Consider the following 20,853-nt stretch of genomic DNA (forward strand, 5'->3'; position numbering starts at 1 on the left):
GACGAAAGAGGAATAAGAATACGATTGCGACAAGTGAAATAATTTGTATATAAGGTAGAAAGTGTAAGTTGAGAGTTGTAAAAGTGAGAGTAACTGCTGGTAGTTCGTATTTTTTAAGTAGTAGGTAGTTCAGTGCATGCACGCCGCTATGGACAGCCCGAAAGTATGCGAAACGGAAGTCTAGGTGTACCTACCTAGTAGGAGTGCTAGTTACGAATGTTCCATGCATTACAAATGTTCGATAATAAATAGAATTAAAAGTTAGCTTCGGTAGCTCAACCATTTATAAAAGAATGAATAAATGAAAGCAATTTATGAGGCTATGATGAGTGACGACTGACGAGTCGGAAGTTCAAAGCCTGGGCGAATATGTTTAACATTATTATATGAGTCCTCTAAAGAAAGGCCATGTGGACCGCAAATACTCTAAATAGACGAATGACGAGCGTTTGTGAGGAGTGAGAACTGTCATCGAAAGATGAAGCGATACTCCACCTCACAACCCACACGCTAGAAGAAGAGTAGCAAGTGGAAATCCGCGATGTCTGGTGCTACGGGAAAATACGTAATTTTATCTATGTCTATTTAATTAAAATTACTCAAAATGATAATGTCAATTAAAAAAAAAAACAAAAATTCAAAAGTTGCTCATTACATTCAAAATTAGAAACTTAAGACTTAATTTCTGTGAATTTATTAGTAACTAGCGAAAATATGATCAAACGCATTCCACTACTATTAGAACAGACCCCTCAACACCGTCCCTTCAACGCGGATTAGAAACACCTGGGGAGTTAAAATGGCCACATCGAAGCAATTCATCTAAAAAAACAATATTGCACAGTGCGCAATGCAAACAAATGTCAAATAGCAATATTGCTTTCTTAGATGAATTGCTTCGATGTGGCCATTTTAACCCCCCTGGGCCCCGAGCTGCTCGTAAGTACCTACCTAGTAGTAAAGTTACAAAAACTAATACCTACCTGAAGTATCCTTATATAATTGTATATTCAAAACATTGAACAAATTGATATGGAAATATTAGAATTTCTAATATCCTTCCTTCCCGTTCAAAAATGTATAAGTAACAAGTAGAGGAATGATCTCCGTGGTCCAGTGATTAAGCGTTGGACTCACGATCCGAAAGTCCCGGGTTCGATTTCCGATGGGGACATATTTTGGACAGTTTGGTTAGGACATTACTGGCTGATCACCATATTGTCCGAAAGTAAGATGATTCGTGCTTCGGAAGGCACGTTAAGACGTTGGTCCCGGTTACTGCTTACTGATGTAAGTGAGTAGTCGTTACATGAGCCCTGTCAGGGGTCTTTGGCGGCTCAATAATAACCCTGACACCAGGGTTGATGAGGCTGGTATTCCACCTCACAACCCACACGATAAGAAAGAAGAAGAAGCTAAGTAGCTAGTTTATGTAGCACTGTTAATAATAACAGAATTATATTGCAAATAAAATTATAGTAATGGTAATTTACAACGACGGCACAGGTTGACAATTCGTGAGTGGGTATGTACGTGCAAATGGAATATGTGATAATGAAAAGTGAACGAATTATAAATTAGCAAATATCGTGAGGGGCACGGCTGAAATTAAACTTAGATACATAATATAATTCAGTACGATACGAAACTTCAATCCGACTACATCAAAAACCAATGGCTCCGAAAATATTTTCCGACAAGAAATATGGACTAATCAAGTAAGTTTCAACTGATATAATCTAGCCTATATGATTCCAATGCTGAGACAATGCCTCTGCCAGTAGAAAACCCGCGAAAATTTTATTTGTTTAAAAATAAAATAAAAGTATTCAGGCTACAGATTAAGAATAAAAATTTCCCCTTTTGAAAAAACTATAGTAAAAGGGTAGTTTTCAACTAGTCAAATCAGTTACTTTTTCTGAACTTCAAAACACGAAATTACTATGGAATTTGTATGAAAAAGCAACCTGTGACGTCATAGAAAAACGTGTCAAAATTTCGCACTTATTATTACATGTTTCTTTATTAAAATTCATATATAGGTTAAAAAGCAAAAGAAACCGTTTTTTGTCGCCTTTAGATCTGTCTTTATTTAGTAAGTTCTTCATTTATCTTTGACCTAGGAAACAATCCAATTATGCGTAGCAGTGCCTCTGATTTCCAACCTCGATTTGTGGTAGATCTACGTAGTGTATACATGTATTTGCCTGTTTTGAATGTGGTTTATATTCGAATTTACTGTCCCGTTAAAAATACTTTTTAACGAATAATTGGTAACGAAGCATTTCGTCTATAAAATCAAAGGCAGCTAAATGTGTCTCAAGTATTCAGAAAACAAAAAATACCTGCTATTATATTTCGAAAAGGTAACGACGAGTTCTATACAACCTAGTATTTTTAAATTAAATTTTAAAGTAAGTTAGTTGCATTTCTTAGTAAAATGAATGCCCAAGTAAATAAAGCGAGTTAGCTAAGTTATATGGTGATTAGGTGCCTTTAATTTTAAATGTCTCTGTCGTCTTTTTGGCATGGTGTCGTGAAATGAGGAGAGCCACATTCTAGAGATGTTTTTCTCCTATTCCAGCAGAGAATATTTTTGCTTTGTTAAATAAATGTAAATGCAAAATCTTCACGAAAGGATCCCGGAAATATTAGAATTTCACTTTAAAAACAATGTTTTCTTTTAATAGCTCCCTATTTTTACCGAAATCTTCATAGATGATTCATAATTTTATTACATAGAACATGAATTATGCTTAAAAAAAATTAAAGAGCGGCAATATGCAGAATTTCTACCGTTTTTCTGACTGAATTTAAAGTGTACTTTCAAATTATGTTTCATTAGAAAATGTAGGTCTCTAATCATAATCGTTAGACAGACTAAGAAATCTTTTCAAGCACACAAAAGCCATGCCTCTGGACAGTGAATGACTCGAAAATGTATCAAACAATATATTTCTCAATAATTCTGACAGTTTTTTAATGAATTTTTGCCAAAATAAATCAACAAAGTAATTTCTAGCAAAATCAGGTGCACGCTTTAACAATTAAGTTATAACCCTGAGACAAGCGCTAGCGCAGCGCGGCACACCAATACCAACACGGCGCATGCGCGGCCCCCTTACCCTCCCCCCCTTCCTGTGCTCCCCCCACTACTGACTAGCAGATCGCATTTTGTTTACCAATTGCTGCGGCTTGCGATTGACGAACCAGTTGGTCGGCCAGCCGAACCGACCTCGCGCGCGACTCGCGGCCGTCATTATTTCACAGTCGCGCGTCGCCTGCGACGCACGCGACTCCATTCTTCGCGATATGACCCAGTGACGTGATAGTATGAATAAAACCGAAGCCCCGAGAGAAGCCGCCGCGCCCAGCGTGGCGATCCACGTGGACCACTATGACGACCCGGACAGTGCTCATGCAAAGCTTCTCGACCTACACTCACCAGCCCCGATCGTAACGCCCTCTGGGCAAATGCGAAAAGTGAAGAGTTTCACCGATACACACAGAATTCGCGACGTGAGTGCCGCTTCTGGTGCAGCATCCGCGCGATGCCTTCGCCCCTACGACCAAATCGCCACAAATCCTGAAGGTTCTGAGTGTGGGACCAACCATTATGGTGCTCCTTCTATACGCTCCCTTGCTTCAATCGGGATGGGCTGTACGGATGGCCGCAAAATGGTTATCAAGCGAGTGCCTACGTCGCCCACCGAACTGTTTCATCTAGTACGTCCTCCTACGTGAGTATTTCCGCGGGTGAAACATCCTCTTCGATGTCATTATTCAATTGACGTAACCGTCATCTACTTTTATATGCTTCATCCATTTAAAGCACAAAGTATTCATAACAAGTATAAGGTCCAGGTGAAAACACAGGCTGTTTATGTAGAAAAATCTCATAATCTTTAACTTTCATTGGTATAAGTACTAATAAATAGTAATATTTGGTATTGTTTTATTCTCAATAACCTTACCAAATTCTTACATACGATTTCGACAAACTGTTTTCTTAAGATTATTTCTATAAAAAAGAGACATGTTAACCTTAAACTAACCTAAGAATTGTTTGCCTCATGCTCTTACATTTATAAACTATAAGTGGGTTGTTTTTTCCCTGTTTGCCAGCAATGACCAAGGATTATAGATTATATAACATAGCGATTATTGGGAATTGATTTACCTGTAAAAATAACGCCACTTTATGTATAAAAATCACAAAAAGTGAATATTAACTGAATAGCAGCTGTATTATTTAGGCTGCGACCCTGAACAGCTATGATCATGAGATGATATCAACACACCTGATTATACCGGAATTCAACACAATAAAAGATGTCATATAATGCTCATTACTAGTCACAAAGATAATAGAATATGAGTGCAATATGTCCAGCCGTAGTACATACGACAGAATCGTCAGATAAACATGAAATTAACTTTTTTTATTAATCAAGTATCCATTGAGTTGGTCATAGTTATTCAATTTACTTGTTTGGTTTTAATTATAAATGAGTGTTATAGGTATGCCACATTAACATCAATCAAACATGAATATTTTGGCAAAATGAAAGTGATTTTTACAGTTAGGTGCATACTTTACTTTCATTTGTAATTCTCCCGCGCTTCACGAAATACCTACTCGTATAATTTGAAAGATGGTTGAAATATGGTAATTTCTTAAGTACTTACCACAAAGGAACTTGTACAATAATGAAACACCTATATTCGCGATAACGTGAACACAATCGATTGTATTGTTGATTAATATTGATGAATTATATAATGATATATTACTTATACAACATTATTATTCATCAAATAGACCGCAACAACATTTAAAATACCGTGATTCTCATATACATATATGAGTAACATAATAATATTATTAAACATAGCAGGCGAGGAGTCACCCCCCGGCCGGCCGGCGGGCCGGTCATGTCAAATCTTCAGGTTAGGTAAGCGGACCCTGTGAAAAACGGGATAACGCTACGGAATTGATAATGATGATAGCAGGCAAGGAGTGGGTGTACCATATAAATCTGTCTACCTCTTCGGGGGTATGGCTTTGAAATAGACTACTCTGGGCGCCATCGCACTCGCGTCAGACTGCGGGGCAAAAGGCAAGAGAGAAACCACTGCCCTATTTTTCCCTAAAAAGTAGCATGGAGACGAATGCTACACCGACAAGAGCGTGGCTCTTGATGGCATGATGCTATATTATGCGTTATGTTGTAATATATTATAGAGTTTCTGTTGTTTTTATTAAACACATTTGCTTCATACATATATACAGCAAGCGGACTATAGAATTCCATTTGCAGCGATCCTGACACACTTCTCTTGCTTCCTCCACATTCATCAATCGCTTCATACACGCACGCCGGTTCAGAACAGATTGTACTAAACCTTTTCTAAGGACATCTCCAATTATTATTTGCTTTATATATTACGTATACTTCATCCAAAAAATTCAAATTATTCTTATATTCATTTCTGTTCAAAATATTTATGTATGTAACATTCTACTCCCTCCCTCCCCCCCCTCATAAAATATAAAGTAAGTAGACAAAATTTATAAGAACGACTAAAACAGTCACATGTAGAGATTCGCAAACCCACCTGCAAATTACTGCCGACATAATAAAAATAACCGGAAACAATTCGACTTTAAAATGGTAGTGAAGTGTCACTCAGCAGATTATACGGGATCGAACCTCTCTATAATGCGCTATCGTATGATGAATGATGATTACCTCGAAACCAATGGTGGCTAAGCTAGTAGCAGCCATCATCTCTGGGATTTAAACATATCTCAGTATCAATGATAAATTACTGAAACCAAAACTGAAAGCAATACATCACGTTATCAATGTATGCAAGTCGTGCAATAAAAAAAGTGACGCAGACGAATCATAAAAAACAATCTAATAGAACGAAATCAGAAAAATATAATTGCGTGTGCATAATATACATTGTTTCACGCAATCAATAAAATGTTAGTTCGTTAATTAAATAACCATGACAAATAAGTACAGATGATTGTATTCAATTTCAATATGAGTAAGAGTATTAACTTCTAATGCGAAATGTTACGATAGCGTTGTTATACAACATTTCTTCTTATTGTAGATATAGTATAATTATTATGGAGAATCTGTACTTATTTACTTTGGGAATGGGAATATTTGTAGAACTTGTATTTTTTTTACCCATTTGTTATTTCTTTTGAAATCGGTTAAATATAAGAGTATCAACTTCTAATGCGAAATGTTACGATAGCGTTGTTATACAACATTTCTTCTTATTGTAGGTATAGTATAATTATGGAGAATTTGTACTTATTTACTTTGGGAATGGGAATATTTGTAGAACTTGTATTTTTTTACCCATTTGTTATTTCTTTAAAAATCGGTTAAAATATAAGAAATAACTCAGAAAATTTTCATTTCTTATCTTCACCTGCTCTATCCTTGTCTCGAATACATTAGTGAACGATTATAAATAACCCCGACGTAGCTAATTAAACGTTTTCTGTGTTGTCACCCCGCCATGTATTTGCAGTGTGGTGTTTTTCATCATTGCTAAACGCGGGTACACCAGTTGACTGCATCTCCGGCGGTTCCGACGAACATTAATATACTCCCTCTACCAAATCAGGATGTTAACTGCGGAAAAGACCATTTTAGCTTCAGTCTTGTCCGTTTAAAAGCCAATTTCCTTCATCGTTGTGTTAATAATTCCATCCATTCAAACTACTTATTCCTAAAGTCTATCGTGTCCTCAGCATTATTAAAACGTATAAATTGTTTCGGTAATATTTATGTCAATCAATAAACGTATTGTAGCAACGCGTAAATTGTATGGTCAACGCATGTTGAAATCATTTGATTTGTTACTACCATTGACAACTGTAATGAAATGAAATAACAATCTCACAATTTTTTTTAAACGTATTTATCTCTTTTTTTAAGTTATCAAGCCTTGTTTTGTTTTATTTGAATGTATCCCAGTGATCCCACAGAGATTACATTGTTTTTGTTCCAACAACTAAACTTAATAAACCGTTATTATATGTACGAGTAGAGCTTATCTGTTTTTATTAACAAAAATGCTGTTTGTCACAACCACAACAGACCTAGAGCTACCGCAGCACAATAAGTGAAAAGGTAATAGAGTTTTGATCTAGATGCATTAACATCTTAATTAATAAGTTTAGAGAAAGGAAATGTTCCTAAACCTAAATAAACATTATTATTCTTCTCAGACTTTTCAAATGTTATGTATGTTTTGTCTAGTGTACTATGTTTTAAACGGAAAACGATATACCTATGTTTGTATAGAGGTTTTGCCGTTTTAGGGCTTAAGAGATAGATTAGAGTTAGATTTACCGAGTATGTCCCTATTCAAAACCGAAATTTCCGATAAAAAATCCGATAGAACGACAATTTATGACCTCAAAACTTGCTAGTTATCAAAAGTACTATAATCTTTTATATCACGCTGATAACGCAACCTCTGCAGTCATGACATGGGAAGAAAATTTACGAGACGTCAGCTGTGACAGTGAACTTGTTGAGAAAATCTTATGAGGATTAACGTAGGGGAGTACGAAAGTAGACCTTCAAGTCCAGTAGGAGATAAGACTGCAACTCTATCTAGTGCCACGTATCTCACGCAACATTGTTACAATTGATCGTGCGCGTCTTATCGCTCGCCTACTTGATAAATTATTTTAAAATACGTTTACACACTTACACGCTGACAGCCGGATTATTGTTCTCAAAATTGTCACCAATCGCTTAGAGATAAATGCTCGTTGGCATAAGTATTTTTAAAACACGAATTCAGTCGGTTATTAATATTTGATCTTCTACCGCGTACAATATGATTTAACATTGTAGAGCGAAACCTTTTGTTCCATACAAACTTTATCCAAATTGTAGAATTTATTTTCGAATAATTAAAACTGTTTTTCATGAAAGACTTAGGGTGGTATTAATAAACGAATCTCAGCTGAGACTGCCCCTCAAGATCATGCTCAAGTCTCTGTTTTTATATGAGAACTGTCACATTGACATGATCTTGAGGGCAGTCTCGGAGCTGAGATTAGTTTATTAATACCACCCTTAAATTATCACATTGATTTTAGCTCACATAGATTTATTTATAGCATTTTTCATGGCTGATTTATCGTTTTTTATCTTTAGATTATCTCAACAATTCCTTTCATAAAAAAAAATACTTCACCGATGATACAGCTTCAAAACTTTGTCAATTTAACACAGTACAATGGAAGTGAATATGATAAATTAATCTGTTTTTCCCCCTAAAATTGTAGGTATGCCGTGTGTTTGTTTCTTAAATATATCTTAAGATAGGTACCTATCAAGGTTTTCAGTCTAATCACCTGATCGTTAATCGTTTGTCGACGTAATTAAGCGAGTAAAAGCCTTTAAGCTTTATGTCGTCATTGCCATCATCCTAGGATCATCCATCTTTAATCCAAACAGCTATGTTGCCTAGCTATGTCAAGGCTAAATGCATGGAAATTTTATCATTAAATAACTTTCGAAGCGTACATAGTCACACGAGCTATAATGTTTATAATTCCACCACTTTTGGCATTAGTGTCTAATTAATGATAAACTGAAAGTATCGAGTAAAGCGGCCACATTAAGACCAACATTTGACAGAACTTGTTCCCTTGTCAATTTCTACGACATGCCTAGTATAAAAAATAGCGTGAAACAATGTAAGTTTTTCTTCGAAGCCATGGATCTCTATGTTTAAACAACAAAGTGTAAAATGCAGTGTCTTGACCTTACCGCCCAGTCGGCGACAACTCTATTATAGATTGTGTTATCTGCTTAATGTATTTTAGTATTGTATTTATTTTGTAAACATGTCACCCCGTTTAAAACTTAACACAGTGTCTACTTATTATCTCAGACACGTTACATATGAGTGAAATATTTTTTATTTGCAAATATTTACTTTAATTGGAGTAATACCTACTCGTCATAAATAAATAACCATTTTTGCTTAATGTGGTAACTTATGAAAACTACAGGTGAATAATAAAGAAAGCAATTGTATGTGAAAAATTGGTAGGTATATACTTAAATAGTCATTGACAAAGAAAAATGGCTGAATAACGCTAGCCTTAAAATGACTCATAACCTAATGATTAGCTGATGATGTCTCGTTTTAAAACAGCTTTAATGTTTAAGTAAAGTGTGACAAATGTACCCCTTTTAACGTAAGTATTGTTTGTCTGTGCAGGCCGCCTGATGAGGACACGGCATCGCATGACAGTGATTGTGATGAAGAGGAAGAAGATGCGGAGACCGAGCACCTCAAGCCTAGGAGACCCTTTTGGGCGAATAAAATCCAGTTCGTGCTGGCTTGCGTCGGTTACTCAGTGGGCCTCGGCAATGTATGGCGCTTCCCATACTTGTGCTATAAAAGCGGTGGAGGTAAGTTATTCAACCTTAAAATCGTTGACCTCGTAAGGTCAGGATGTAATAGTACCACTCCCGCTCTTCCTGTGTCGTAAGAGATGTATAATGGGGACAGGCAGTAACGTCTTCCTGCGTAAAAGGATGTGATAACTAGTTTTCACTTAGTGATCCGGAGTCGCGATTCAACGCATTTCTTATCGCTACCCATAAAACTAGACAAAAAAAAATCTGTTTAACGTGCATAATCAACGCTTCCGGGATAAATACAGTGTAAAAATGTCACTCCAACCATTGTTAATTTTGTTCTCTTTTAGTTTCTATTAAATTCCAGACCGGACAGCTATTCATTCGAGGTTAAATGTTATCTATCAAATGGCCGCTGTTGAAATCAGTACTTCAAGAACTAGTGCAATACTATTATTCGATACTTGACTAAACGCTTGACAAAATTGACGAGAAATGGGTTATGTAAACTATCGCAAATCAAATTTTATGCTTTCGTTTTACTTTAAAGCAATATAGCTAATAATATGCTAGAGTGTACCTATATATTACATTCATCTTAAAGTAACGTTTATCAGGGGGGTTAAAATGGCCACATCGAAGCAATTCATCTAAGAAAGCAATATTGCAATTTGACATTTGCGCATATAAAAGTAAGTGCGCAATGCAAAAAAATGACAAATAGCAATATTGCTTTCTTAGATGGATTTTTCGATGTGGCCATTTTAACCCCCAGGTATTCAATCAATTCAGGTTTACAACATAAATACATTCTACTAAAATAGATAGGTATGTTAGAATTATAATATGTACACTTATCCGCTAAACTCTGATTGTTCAGATTTTTATCAAATCAAACAGAAAACAAAATGCCAGTTTATATGAAGTAGATACCTACAGAACAGACCTTTTGCTTTATTTCTCATTATTCATGCTTAAATTGTGGTTTTATGTCTATTGTCTTTCCAACTTTATTTGCTTTAATCGAGCATACCTAAATATAGCTTCTATCACGAACGAGTCGAGTGTCACGTGCATCTCTCGGCACTTCATTTGTTACCGTCACTCCAGCGGTTTGGTACAGATAGACCTATAAGACATAAATAGAGTCCCTTGAAAACAAACCAAAAATACTGTGTGTAAAATATATAGGTAATACTAGCGACCATCGGGTGCAATGCTGAGGAAAAAATGAAATTATTTACGACATCACATTAAAAACCTCAAAAATAACAGTATTTCTCCACTATTTAATGGATGTTATTATACTGTAGACGAATTTTTAAATGATAAGTTTTGATTGTAATACCCACTTCCTCTCTTCCCTTCAACGTTGCTGTGCCCTACAGGGTCCATGTTTTAGTTCCTATGCCTATGTAACACCCCATTGTATCACATGGAATGCAATAAATAATTGAGTATTGAGTACGTATTTTAAAAAATGTCAAAACTAAAATGTTTCAAACAGTCCAAAAACTACCTAAGATAATATGAGACATGTGGCAAAAAACATGTTACGATCTACAATTACACACTAAACTGTCACGCCTTAGAATTTCCTAGATAAAATCGTGACCAACATTCGTTTTATGGCGGATTCTTGGTAAACGATAAAGCCTATGTATATACATATTTGTGTTCAATTTCAATGAGAAAACTTATTTTTTGCAAGCCACTAGGCACTTGGTAAGTATGTATTGGCGCTAATAAGTTGTCCTCTTGGTCAGTGTCAATTCACTCATTAAGGTGACAATAGGATCGTGTCCGGCGTGGCCATGCGACACTCAGGAGGATATCATCCGACGCGTTTGCCGTTTAACATCATACTTAGTAGAATTAGTAATGCACGAAATTCTACTACCTACTTATACATATATCTATGTCGATGAGTACCTATCTTACAATTTTTACGAGTAACATGCAAATAAACTCCACTAAAATAGGAGCAAGGAGAAAAGAACAAAACGAATATACAGTTGATTGAATTAAATGCAAACTTAAAAGAAAGTAAATTAGAAAAATAGAATTGTTTCTGTCAAAGTGTCATCGTGTTTAAACACTCGAAATTTTCAATGAAGCTAATGTTTTAAGTCGACAAAAGATTATCAGCTGTACGAATGAAAACTGAAGGCGTCATCATTTTAATCAAGCGTCATGTATTGTAGCTGTTATCTAGGTACGTCCAGATAGAGAATGATATGATGGAAATAAAAATAAAAATCTATTTATTTTAAATATTATTGACAATAACAGTGTGTGAAATCGTGCGCCGCCGGGATGTTTGTGTCTCCACGCGCTAACACACGCTACTTCTCACTGAGGCACCAATACAAACCGACAACACTACAAATCGGTGTGAATTACAGCTGATGCCTTCAGTAAACTGATACTTAACTACTCACACACGACCACTAGAGATATCAAATGATTTACTGCTTCCATAGTTGGTTGGGTAATGATGTCTTACTTGCATATACAAAACATCTCATTGTACACATACCTACTGCGAATCATTTGTTTAAATAGTTTCACGAAAGTAGCTATGTTCATAGTATTGATAAAGACTTAAATTGTGTAAAATGCCAATTACCTATAGGAAAAATGTTGAGCCTTATTATGATTCACTGTAATTGACGAAGCAAAGAACTTCTGAAAAACTTTCGAATGAACAGTAGTTCATGTGGATCTTGAAATACAAATGGATTAATCATACAATTATCAGAAATTAACATTATCGGGCGATTTATAATATCAATGTATTCTTACTAGTAGTTGTGTAGTAAAATAAGATAAGTTGTTAGTCACCTGACGTATACACGTATTGATACTTAATAGGTACCTACGGCGCGATATTGACTTCCTGTATAACTGCAGTAAGATGTCGGCTTGTATGAATAACGTGAAGTGAGATAAGCAATCAGAAACACGAGAAAATGGCAGCAGAACTAAATATATTCTTGTAGTGAATTTCTAGGAAAACTACGTCTGGACACAGACAAACGACAATAGCTAAATTAGCGAGCAGTTTTGAGCCAACGAGTAGGTTAATTACGGCGGTTCCTGTAGGTCAATTTGTTGATATCAAGGATACTGTTAAGGCAGAATGCGGTCCAACTACATGTAATTGGTACTCATTAGGATTCGTTCTGATTATTTAACAGTTCAGCATCGTCTCTGCATTCTCTAACCCCGAACCTGCAAGCATAGCTTGTCTCACTTACACATTACAACAGAAGTAAAGTAACGAACAGCATAACTAACGTCGTAGGTTGCACCTTTATCGCACCATACATACCTGAAGTAGTAAAATAATTGTATTGTTTCGTTTGTTGCAGGTGCTTTCCTCATACCGTACTTCATAATACTCTTAGTATGCGGCGTGCCCATGCTGTTCATGGAATTGGCGGTGGGCCAGTACACGGCACACGGGCCCATAGGGGCGCTTTCGCAAATATGTCCACTCTTTAAAGGTAAGACAACATTTGCGTAATGAGGATTTTCACACACATATTATAAGACATACGAGGGGAGGTCAAAAAGTTCGCGGAATGAGGGGGAAGGGGGTCGAAATTAAACACGAAACTATTTTTCCTTTTCAATATATTCTCCCTTAACCTTAACACATTTTCCGGATCTATCAAATAATTTGTTTATTCCATCATAAAAAAAAGATTTCTCTTTGCTGTCAAAATAGGCCGAAATTGCAGACTTGACTTCTTCATCATCGCCAAATTTTCGTCCACGCAGTTCCTTTTTCATTTTTGGGAACAAATAATAATCGCTGGGGGCCAAGTCTGGACTGTAAGGCGGGTGGTTTAATTTTTCGAACCCGCATCGGTGAATGGCAGCCGTCGCAACATGGCACGTGTGGACGGGTGCGTTGTCGTGCAAAAGGAGCACACCTCTTGACAGCTTTCCTCTTCTTTTTTCCTTGATAGCCTCTTTCAATCTATCCAGTAAAGAAGCGTAGTAATGTCCCGTTATAGTCACACCACGATCTTTATAATCAATCAGCAAAATACCTTCTGTATCCCAAAAAATAGTGGCCATGATCTTTCCGGCCGATTGTGACACCTTAAACTTCTTTGGAGGAGGTGTGCCTTTTTTATGCCACTGCATCGACTCTTGCTTCGACTCAGGTTCATAGTGGTGAACCCAGGTTTCATCTCCAGTAACAATCCGGGCCATAACTTCTTCCTTATTCTCTCCACAGAGCTCTAAAAACTGGCGAGAACACTCGACACGCTCGCTTTTTTGAAGTGGCGTGAGCATTCTTGGAACCCATCTTGCGCTGACCTTAGTCATCCCAAGATGTTGATGTAGGATATTTAAAATACTTGTTTCGGATACACCGACCATTGCTGCAAGCTGCTTCTTTTTCAAGCGGGTATCTTCTAATACAAGTTTCTCTACTTTTTCGATGATTTCCGGTGTGGTGGCCTCAATGGGCCGTCCGGAGCGGGGGTCATCTTCAATCGACTCTCTTCCTTGCTTGAAAAGACTATGCCACTTGTAAACCATGGTTTTACCAGGGGCAGAGTCCGCGTAAACTGCTAACAGCTCTTGAAAAATCGTCTGAGCGGATTTTCCTTGCTTGGTGAGGAACTTAATGACGGCGCGGTGTTCAATTTTCTCCATATTCGCTGAGTTCTTCCCGATTCACTTGTTTGCTGGTCGATAGTTCAAACGTTAATGACCCGATTTGCTTCAAACTTGGTACATATACTGTTAATGAGGTGTGCAACTAGCGGCTACCTGTACGAGCAAACCAACCCCCTCCAACCCCTCCATTCCGCGAACTTTTTGACCTCCCCTCGTACCTATAATATTGGGGTTACGTTTAAGACATTTATTTTATTAAATTAACAAGGCAAATAACTAACGAAATTAAGTACCTACTTACACTTGCTGCAGAACATACTACTGACAAAAAATACTTTGAATTAAGAATAATACAAAGTATTTTTTGTAGAAAATTAACATTAATATGGCGGTAGGAACCCGACTCTATAATTTTCCTTCCCTTTAATACGGTAGATATAAAATTATTATTATTTACATCAATTAAAGAAGGAATCATACCCACGGTGAAGCCGCGTACTGAAGAATGCTCCATACCCCCTCCGATTGACACAAGGAATAGTGTGGTAAGGGAGTGTATTGGTGTGAAAGAAAATTTTGTGACGAGAATTGAGAAAGGGTTACTTAGACGGTTCGGACATGTAGAGAGAATGAATAACTTGACTTACAAGTTGCAAGTTGTAGAGTCAGAAGAGGAAGGACTAGGCGAACGCGTCCAAAATTCAGGATGTTTTAAAGAAAGGCCAGGGGGGTTAAAATGGCCACATCGAAGCAATTCATTTAAAAAGCAATATTCCAATTTTATATTTGCGCAGATAAAAGTATGTGCGCAATGCAAACAAATGTCAAATAGCAGTATTGCTTTCTTAGATGAATTGCTTCGATTTCGATTAACCCCCCAGGTCAAGAGTACTTTAAGCCGAAAAGCATGCCTGAAGAAACACAAGAGGTGTGTCAGGTTCCTGGTCCATGGGATTCCGTAGTCTCTGCCTACCCTAACTCGCCATCTTGTGTATATACATCAACTATTAAACAATAGGAAATCCTAGGTATTCCTAAGCTAATTTATAATGGCTGCATAAGGAAAATAACATTACCTACATAAACACCAGTTGGAATGTCAATTGTAATTTATTACCAACATTCTATTCTTATTAGAGCACTATCTGTGGAATAAAAACAAATAAAAGACAATTTTCGAACATTTTCATCATCTCCCGTTATCCCGTTTTTCACGGGGTCCGCTAACCTAACCTGAAGATTTGAGAGGTCCGGTTTTTTACAGAAGCGACTGCCTGCCTGATCTTCCAACCCGCGAAAGGAAAACCAGCCCAATATAGGTTAGGTCACAAATCTCCGAAAGACATTTCTCGGGAAAGTGGGTTTCCTCACGATGTTTTCCTTCACCGCTGAGCACGTGATAATCATTTATGATCCAAACATGAATTTGATAACAAGTTTAGGCCTATGCTAGGAGTCGAATCTGCGACCTAAAAATTGATATTCAAGCATACTACTAACTGGGCTATTTTTGATTATTTTTTGTTACTTAAAATTCTAAAATGACGGCGGCAAACTGTACTATGATGTCAACACCGCAAATACTGAAATAATTTGGGGGGTTCTACATCCTCGATACTGAACCCTAAACTAATGGGCGGTAGATTACATATTTTTAAACGACTGTTGATAGCAAGTTATAGGTATTTATGGTAATGCTAATGAAAGGTGAATGCAACTTTAACCATAACGTTTCCCGTTCCAGGCGCCGGCCTCGCAAGCGTGGTGATCTCGTTTTTAATGTCCACCTACTATGCCGCAATCATCGCGTGGGCAATTTACTATTTCTTCACGTCGTTCAAGTCCGAAGTACCCTGGGCGAGCTGTGCCAATCGGTGGAACACGCCGCAATGCTGGGTGCCCTACCACAACCACACCAAGCCCAACGGCTCCCAGACACCTACGGAACAGTTCTTCGAGTAAGGTTTGATTTTTGTTACACGCCCAAGCAATACCCTTTACGTCTGCTACGCAAAAACTCTACCATAATCCTCTAACAAGCCAGCTCGTATAAATATAAAGAGCATACCAATGTAAAAGTTGAACGTGTCCAGATAGAATCATGAAGATAACACATCCTGGTTGATGCGTTTTACGTCATATTAACAATCACACACGAACAATCTTAATATTTAGTCGCTTCCGGTTTGAATATATCTATTACCTCACTGTCCACGCGTCCGGACAGGATGTTATAGATACGTCAGATTAATAGAAGGTTAATATTTTTTATTGTTTGTACACTATAGTTTAATTATTATTTTACTAATCAGTAATCAACAACGCCCAGTATAAAAGACGATCCCTAATTTATAGTTAATTAACTACATTATAATGTCTGTAATAAAACTAAGTAATTTACGTTGTTGTATCTCGATATAAACATATACGTAGAGTTCACGCAGCAGAATACTAAGTATGAATTATGTATTTGCAGGAAGAAGGTTCTGAGCATGAGTGATGGTATTGAGTTCCCCGGTGGCATGCGGTGGGAGCTGGCAGCTTGCTTGGTCTGTGCTTGGGTGTTAGTCTACTTCGCCCTATGGAAAAGTATCAAATCTTCCGCCAAAGTCCGCTACATCACCACTACACTTCCCTTCCTGCTGATCATTGTATTCTTGGGCCGATCACTGACGCTGGAAGGTGCCGACGTAGGTTTAAGATTTTTCTTCAAGCCGGATTGGGAACTGTTAAAGCAATCGAGGCCCTGGGTGAACGCGGCGTCACAGATCTTCAACTCGATCGGCATCGCGTTCGGATCCATGATAATGTTCGCCTCGTACAATCGCTTCGACAACAACTTCCTGCACGACACGCTGGCCGTGTCGCTGGTGAACGCCGTCACCAGCCTCATCGTCGGAATATTCACCTTCGCCACTATCGGAAACATTGCATTCGAACAAAACACATCAGTGAAAGACGTCATCGCTGATAGTAAGTATCTTAGATATAATGTCTTAAATAAACTTTATCTTCATGTCTATGTTTTGTCATTATCTAAATGTATTCTCCCTGTTTCCAGGTCCAGGTTTGCTGTTCGTCGTGTATCCTCAGGCTATTGCAAAAATGCCGGCATCACAGTTATGGGCCGTATTATTTTTCTTCATGTTCCTTTGTCTTGGACTTAACAGTCAGGTGAATATTCTAATATTTATCTTAATAAGTCTTTGTTGTCAACATACGACATTATTTGACCAATTTGTGTTGTTTCAGTTCGCGATTGTTGAAGTAGTGGTTACGTCAATACAAGACGGATTCCCTGACATGATACGCAAGCGGCTCGTATACCATGAGTTGCTGGTGCTGTTAGTTTGCGCCGTGTCTTTGGTGTGGGGTCTACCGCACATAATACAGAGCGGCATATTCCTGTTCCAACTCATGGATTACTATGCTGCTTCTCTGAGCATCACATACCTCGCATTCTTCGAAGTAGTCGCCATAGCCTGGTTCTATGGCGTCGGCAGACTATCTCGAAATATCAAACAAATGACTGGTATGCATTTAGTTTTTCTACTTACGTAACCGCTTTCGTTGTTTTAAATAAATTGATGTCTGCAACGGAAAAATGTTGCGACACTTGCAAGACAGTGGGCACGCTAATAATAGGATTTGTAGCCCAGTTTCCGACCCACGCTGAATCCCCTCCGGAGTTGAAGTCTTTGACCTGTCTGGACCTAATTTTGTCATTGCGTTTCCGAAAAGACGTCACTGCTAATATTCTCCGAATACGAGAAAATATACTTTCGTTTCTATACCATGAAACACAGTGGATGATTCAATATAATCCTCTCGTACAATGATAGACTGGCTTATTAGCCAATCCAGCATTTTTAAAGTAGTGTAATGACAATGTTCGTCATTGTTATGAATAGCTTGCTTGATACACTTGTTATTTCGAGGTTATTATATTGTAAAAACATTTCCGCTTAATCGTGACATATTGTGTACTATTCACTAATAAGTACTTATATACAGTCGGTATACCAGTTTTAACTAGTTACTAAGCAATAAAATGACAAGTCCGTCAACAATATTAATATATTATAATCTCTCGAGTTGACGTAAAATATGCCAATGTTTGTCTGGTTGTGCAAATATTTAGACTCCGGTTTATGAGGATAAAAGAGTTACAAATGTTTCAGGTCGTTACCCGTCGCTGTACTTTCGAGTGTGTTGGCTGATAGCGGCGCCGGCGCTGCTGCTGGCGCTGTGGGTGGCAAGCCTGGTGGACTACACGCCACCAACTTACCGCCAATATGTTTACCCAGCCTGGGCACAGGTCCTCGGTTGGATTATAGCATCACTCTCCCTACTTTGCATACCAGTGTATGCGGTCGTCGTTATTATTAGTTCCCCCGGGAAAACCTTGGGAGAGGTGAGTTACTTATTACGCCAGATACATAATTAAGTATGACTATTCATTCGAGTATTCGAATTTTAAATTATCATTCATAATAATAAGTTTCAACAAGTTACCTATTTTTAAAAATAGAAACGCTTCAGTTCGATGATGAGTTCCATGTGTGTTCTAATTTTGTGAGCTAAAAGCGTTACATAAAATACCTATTATCTGCAACCGTGATATTTCACTGTCTAAGTCCCACATCAATCATATAGAGTCACACGAGTCGAGTATTCCCGAGGACGGTAACATTCTACTATATCGCGCAGACCTTCCGCTTCCTCAATCAGCCACCTCAACCTTAACTTGCATTGTAAATATTTTATGTTTCGAGATAAATATGTACATCGATAAGATAAATATGCAATGTTATTTCTTTTTTCAGAGACTACGTCATTCCATACGCCCGGCATCGATATGTGAATGTGGTATTAGTGGTTGTGACATTTGCTGTTCCGAGTCTGATCCTCCTGAAGATAAAGTGACGATCAACTAGTCCATACAGTTTAAGTCATTGGTGAAACAAATACAAGTCGTGTCAGACACGACAAGTACTCTACCTACTTTAACGATATCAATAATAAATAAGACAATAAGATAATAGAACAAGACGTTGTACCATCATTATTATCATTAATTTACACTGAGGCGGAGATCGCACTCGACCTAAAATCATAATCATGTAATGGTGACACAGTTTTCTTCGTACTCGAGTTGTAAATGTGCGCAGGCGGCTAAGGTGTGACTCGGACAACTTCACGCCGATCACTCATTATGTAGATTACACACAGATAACAAGCATTTATAAGGAATTTACGTGTTAATAAACAATGACACACTTAGCGGGTAAAAACACATAGGTACGCGTTTTTAATAATCCTGTGTCTGATACGTAACTAATAAATCGCGCATCTTTTCGATTTTGAGTGGTTATTGAGGTACAGATTTAATATAAATACCGTGTACGATACGAATCTACCTACCTACGTGCTCTTAATGGCCCAAGAGGGGTTAAAAAGCAAAAGCAATTTGACATTTGCGCATACAAATGTACACAAATGTCAAATAGCAATATTGCTTTTTTAGATGAATTGCTTTGATGTGGCCTTTTTAACCCCCAAGGTCACGAAACTATCGAAACCTTCGCAGGTTTACCACGCGGTTACCATGTTATTATAGGCATATCATCAAATTCGAATATTTATTGTAACTGAAAACACTTAGTTTTAATGTTGACATTCCAAAGTTATATTGCGAGACTGTTAGTGACGATGTATGTATCTCGACATATCTGATGGCTATCATTGTGTTCATTCTGATATGATTTGCGGGCCAGCCTACTAACATTCAACTAAAAGGGCTCAGTTTTGCATTGATAAGATAACAGTGTATAAGTTAGCTTTAAATTGGGTATCTATCCCCAAATATCTACTGATCAAAATCATTTTGTTTTTAATCCTCAATATTCAATATGTTAAAATATTCTATTGCTTATGTAATAAGCCTATTTATACAGTTTCCAAAACCACAACTTGTGATGAAAGACATTCCAGTAGGAACTACTTTTAAGTGTAAGTGATAAGTTGAATAAGTATTTATTCTTAGAAATTACCATTTGAAGTGTTTAGTGTAAGAAACATAACTGCATCACGCCTGTATCCCCAAAGGGGTAGGCAAAAGTGTAAAGAATATGCACCCACTCCTCACAAGAACAAAATGTAATAAAACAAACTACTGATATAACTACTCAATCAAATATTACACTGATGTTAAATAATATACAAAGTACAATATCTCCATACCATATCTATTATAACAATGATGAATAAATCTAAATTATGTAAATATTTGAATTGTAAATACATAATTGACTACTGTCACTACTAGAATTATAAGAATTAAATAAGTACACAAAGGAAACAAATCTGTGTTTTATTTAACATCATACTTATATCTAAACACATAGTCAATATATACTCTAGTTAGATTAGGTACCTACAATAAAAATAAAGTCATACCATACAAAAGGGAATTTATTTTCTTTTTTTCTTGGGGGTAACAGGTACTTCATCTTCATCATCACTTTCTTCATCATCTTCAGCTTCCATAGTTTCAGCTGTAATATTCAAAAATATATCAGATTTTAATTAATAATCTCATGTAATGACTGAAAAGATTAGATATAGATTCTTTCCTGGAGACAAATTGTTTAAACAGTTTTGCAGGTCATTGCAAAATTGTATATTTAGTATTAAGAAAAATAAGAGGTTCAGTAAACCAAGACAGATATCTCACTACAAAGTACATCTACCTTAGGACTGGACTCCTAAATAGCGACAATGACTG

The 20,853-nt window shown here is 37.1% G+C and overlaps 1 protein-coding gene across 2 annotated transcripts; it reads left to right on the forward strand.

Annotated features, from left to right (window-relative positions):
- Nucleotides 1–1,639: 1,639 nt before the first annotated feature.
- LOC126367417 (sodium- and chloride-dependent GABA transporter ine-like) lies at nucleotides 1,640–20,431 on the forward strand. 2 transcript variants are annotated; one of them, XM_050010919.1, is made up of 9 exons: nucleotides 1,640–1,718; nucleotides 9,283–9,476; nucleotides 12,800–12,934; nucleotides 15,811–16,024; nucleotides 16,543–17,039; nucleotides 17,128–17,240; nucleotides 17,319–17,598; nucleotides 18,248–18,480; nucleotides 18,893–20,431. In XM_050010919.1, exons 1-9 carry the CDS (start codon nucleotides 1,675–1,677, stop codon nucleotides 19,001–19,003), a joined length of 1,821 nt encoding a protein of 606 aa, XP_049866876.1. In that variant the 5' UTR covers nucleotides 1,640–1,674; the 3' UTR covers nucleotides 19,004–20,431. The 2 variants fall into 2 exon arrangements, with proteins under 2 accessions (XP_049866876.1, XP_049866875.1); XM_050010918.1 differs by lacking the exon at nucleotides 1,640–1,718 and adding an exon at nucleotides 3,183–3,740.
- Nucleotides 20,432–20,853: the final 422 nt, after the last annotated feature.

The sequence above is a fragment of the Pectinophora gossypiella genome, chromosome 6 (assembly GCF_024362695.1).
Source record: "Pectinophora gossypiella chromosome 6, ilPecGoss1.1, whole genome shotgun sequence".
Classification (NCBI taxonomy): Eukaryota; Metazoa; Arthropoda; class Insecta; order Lepidoptera; family Gelechiidae; genus Pectinophora; species Pectinophora gossypiella.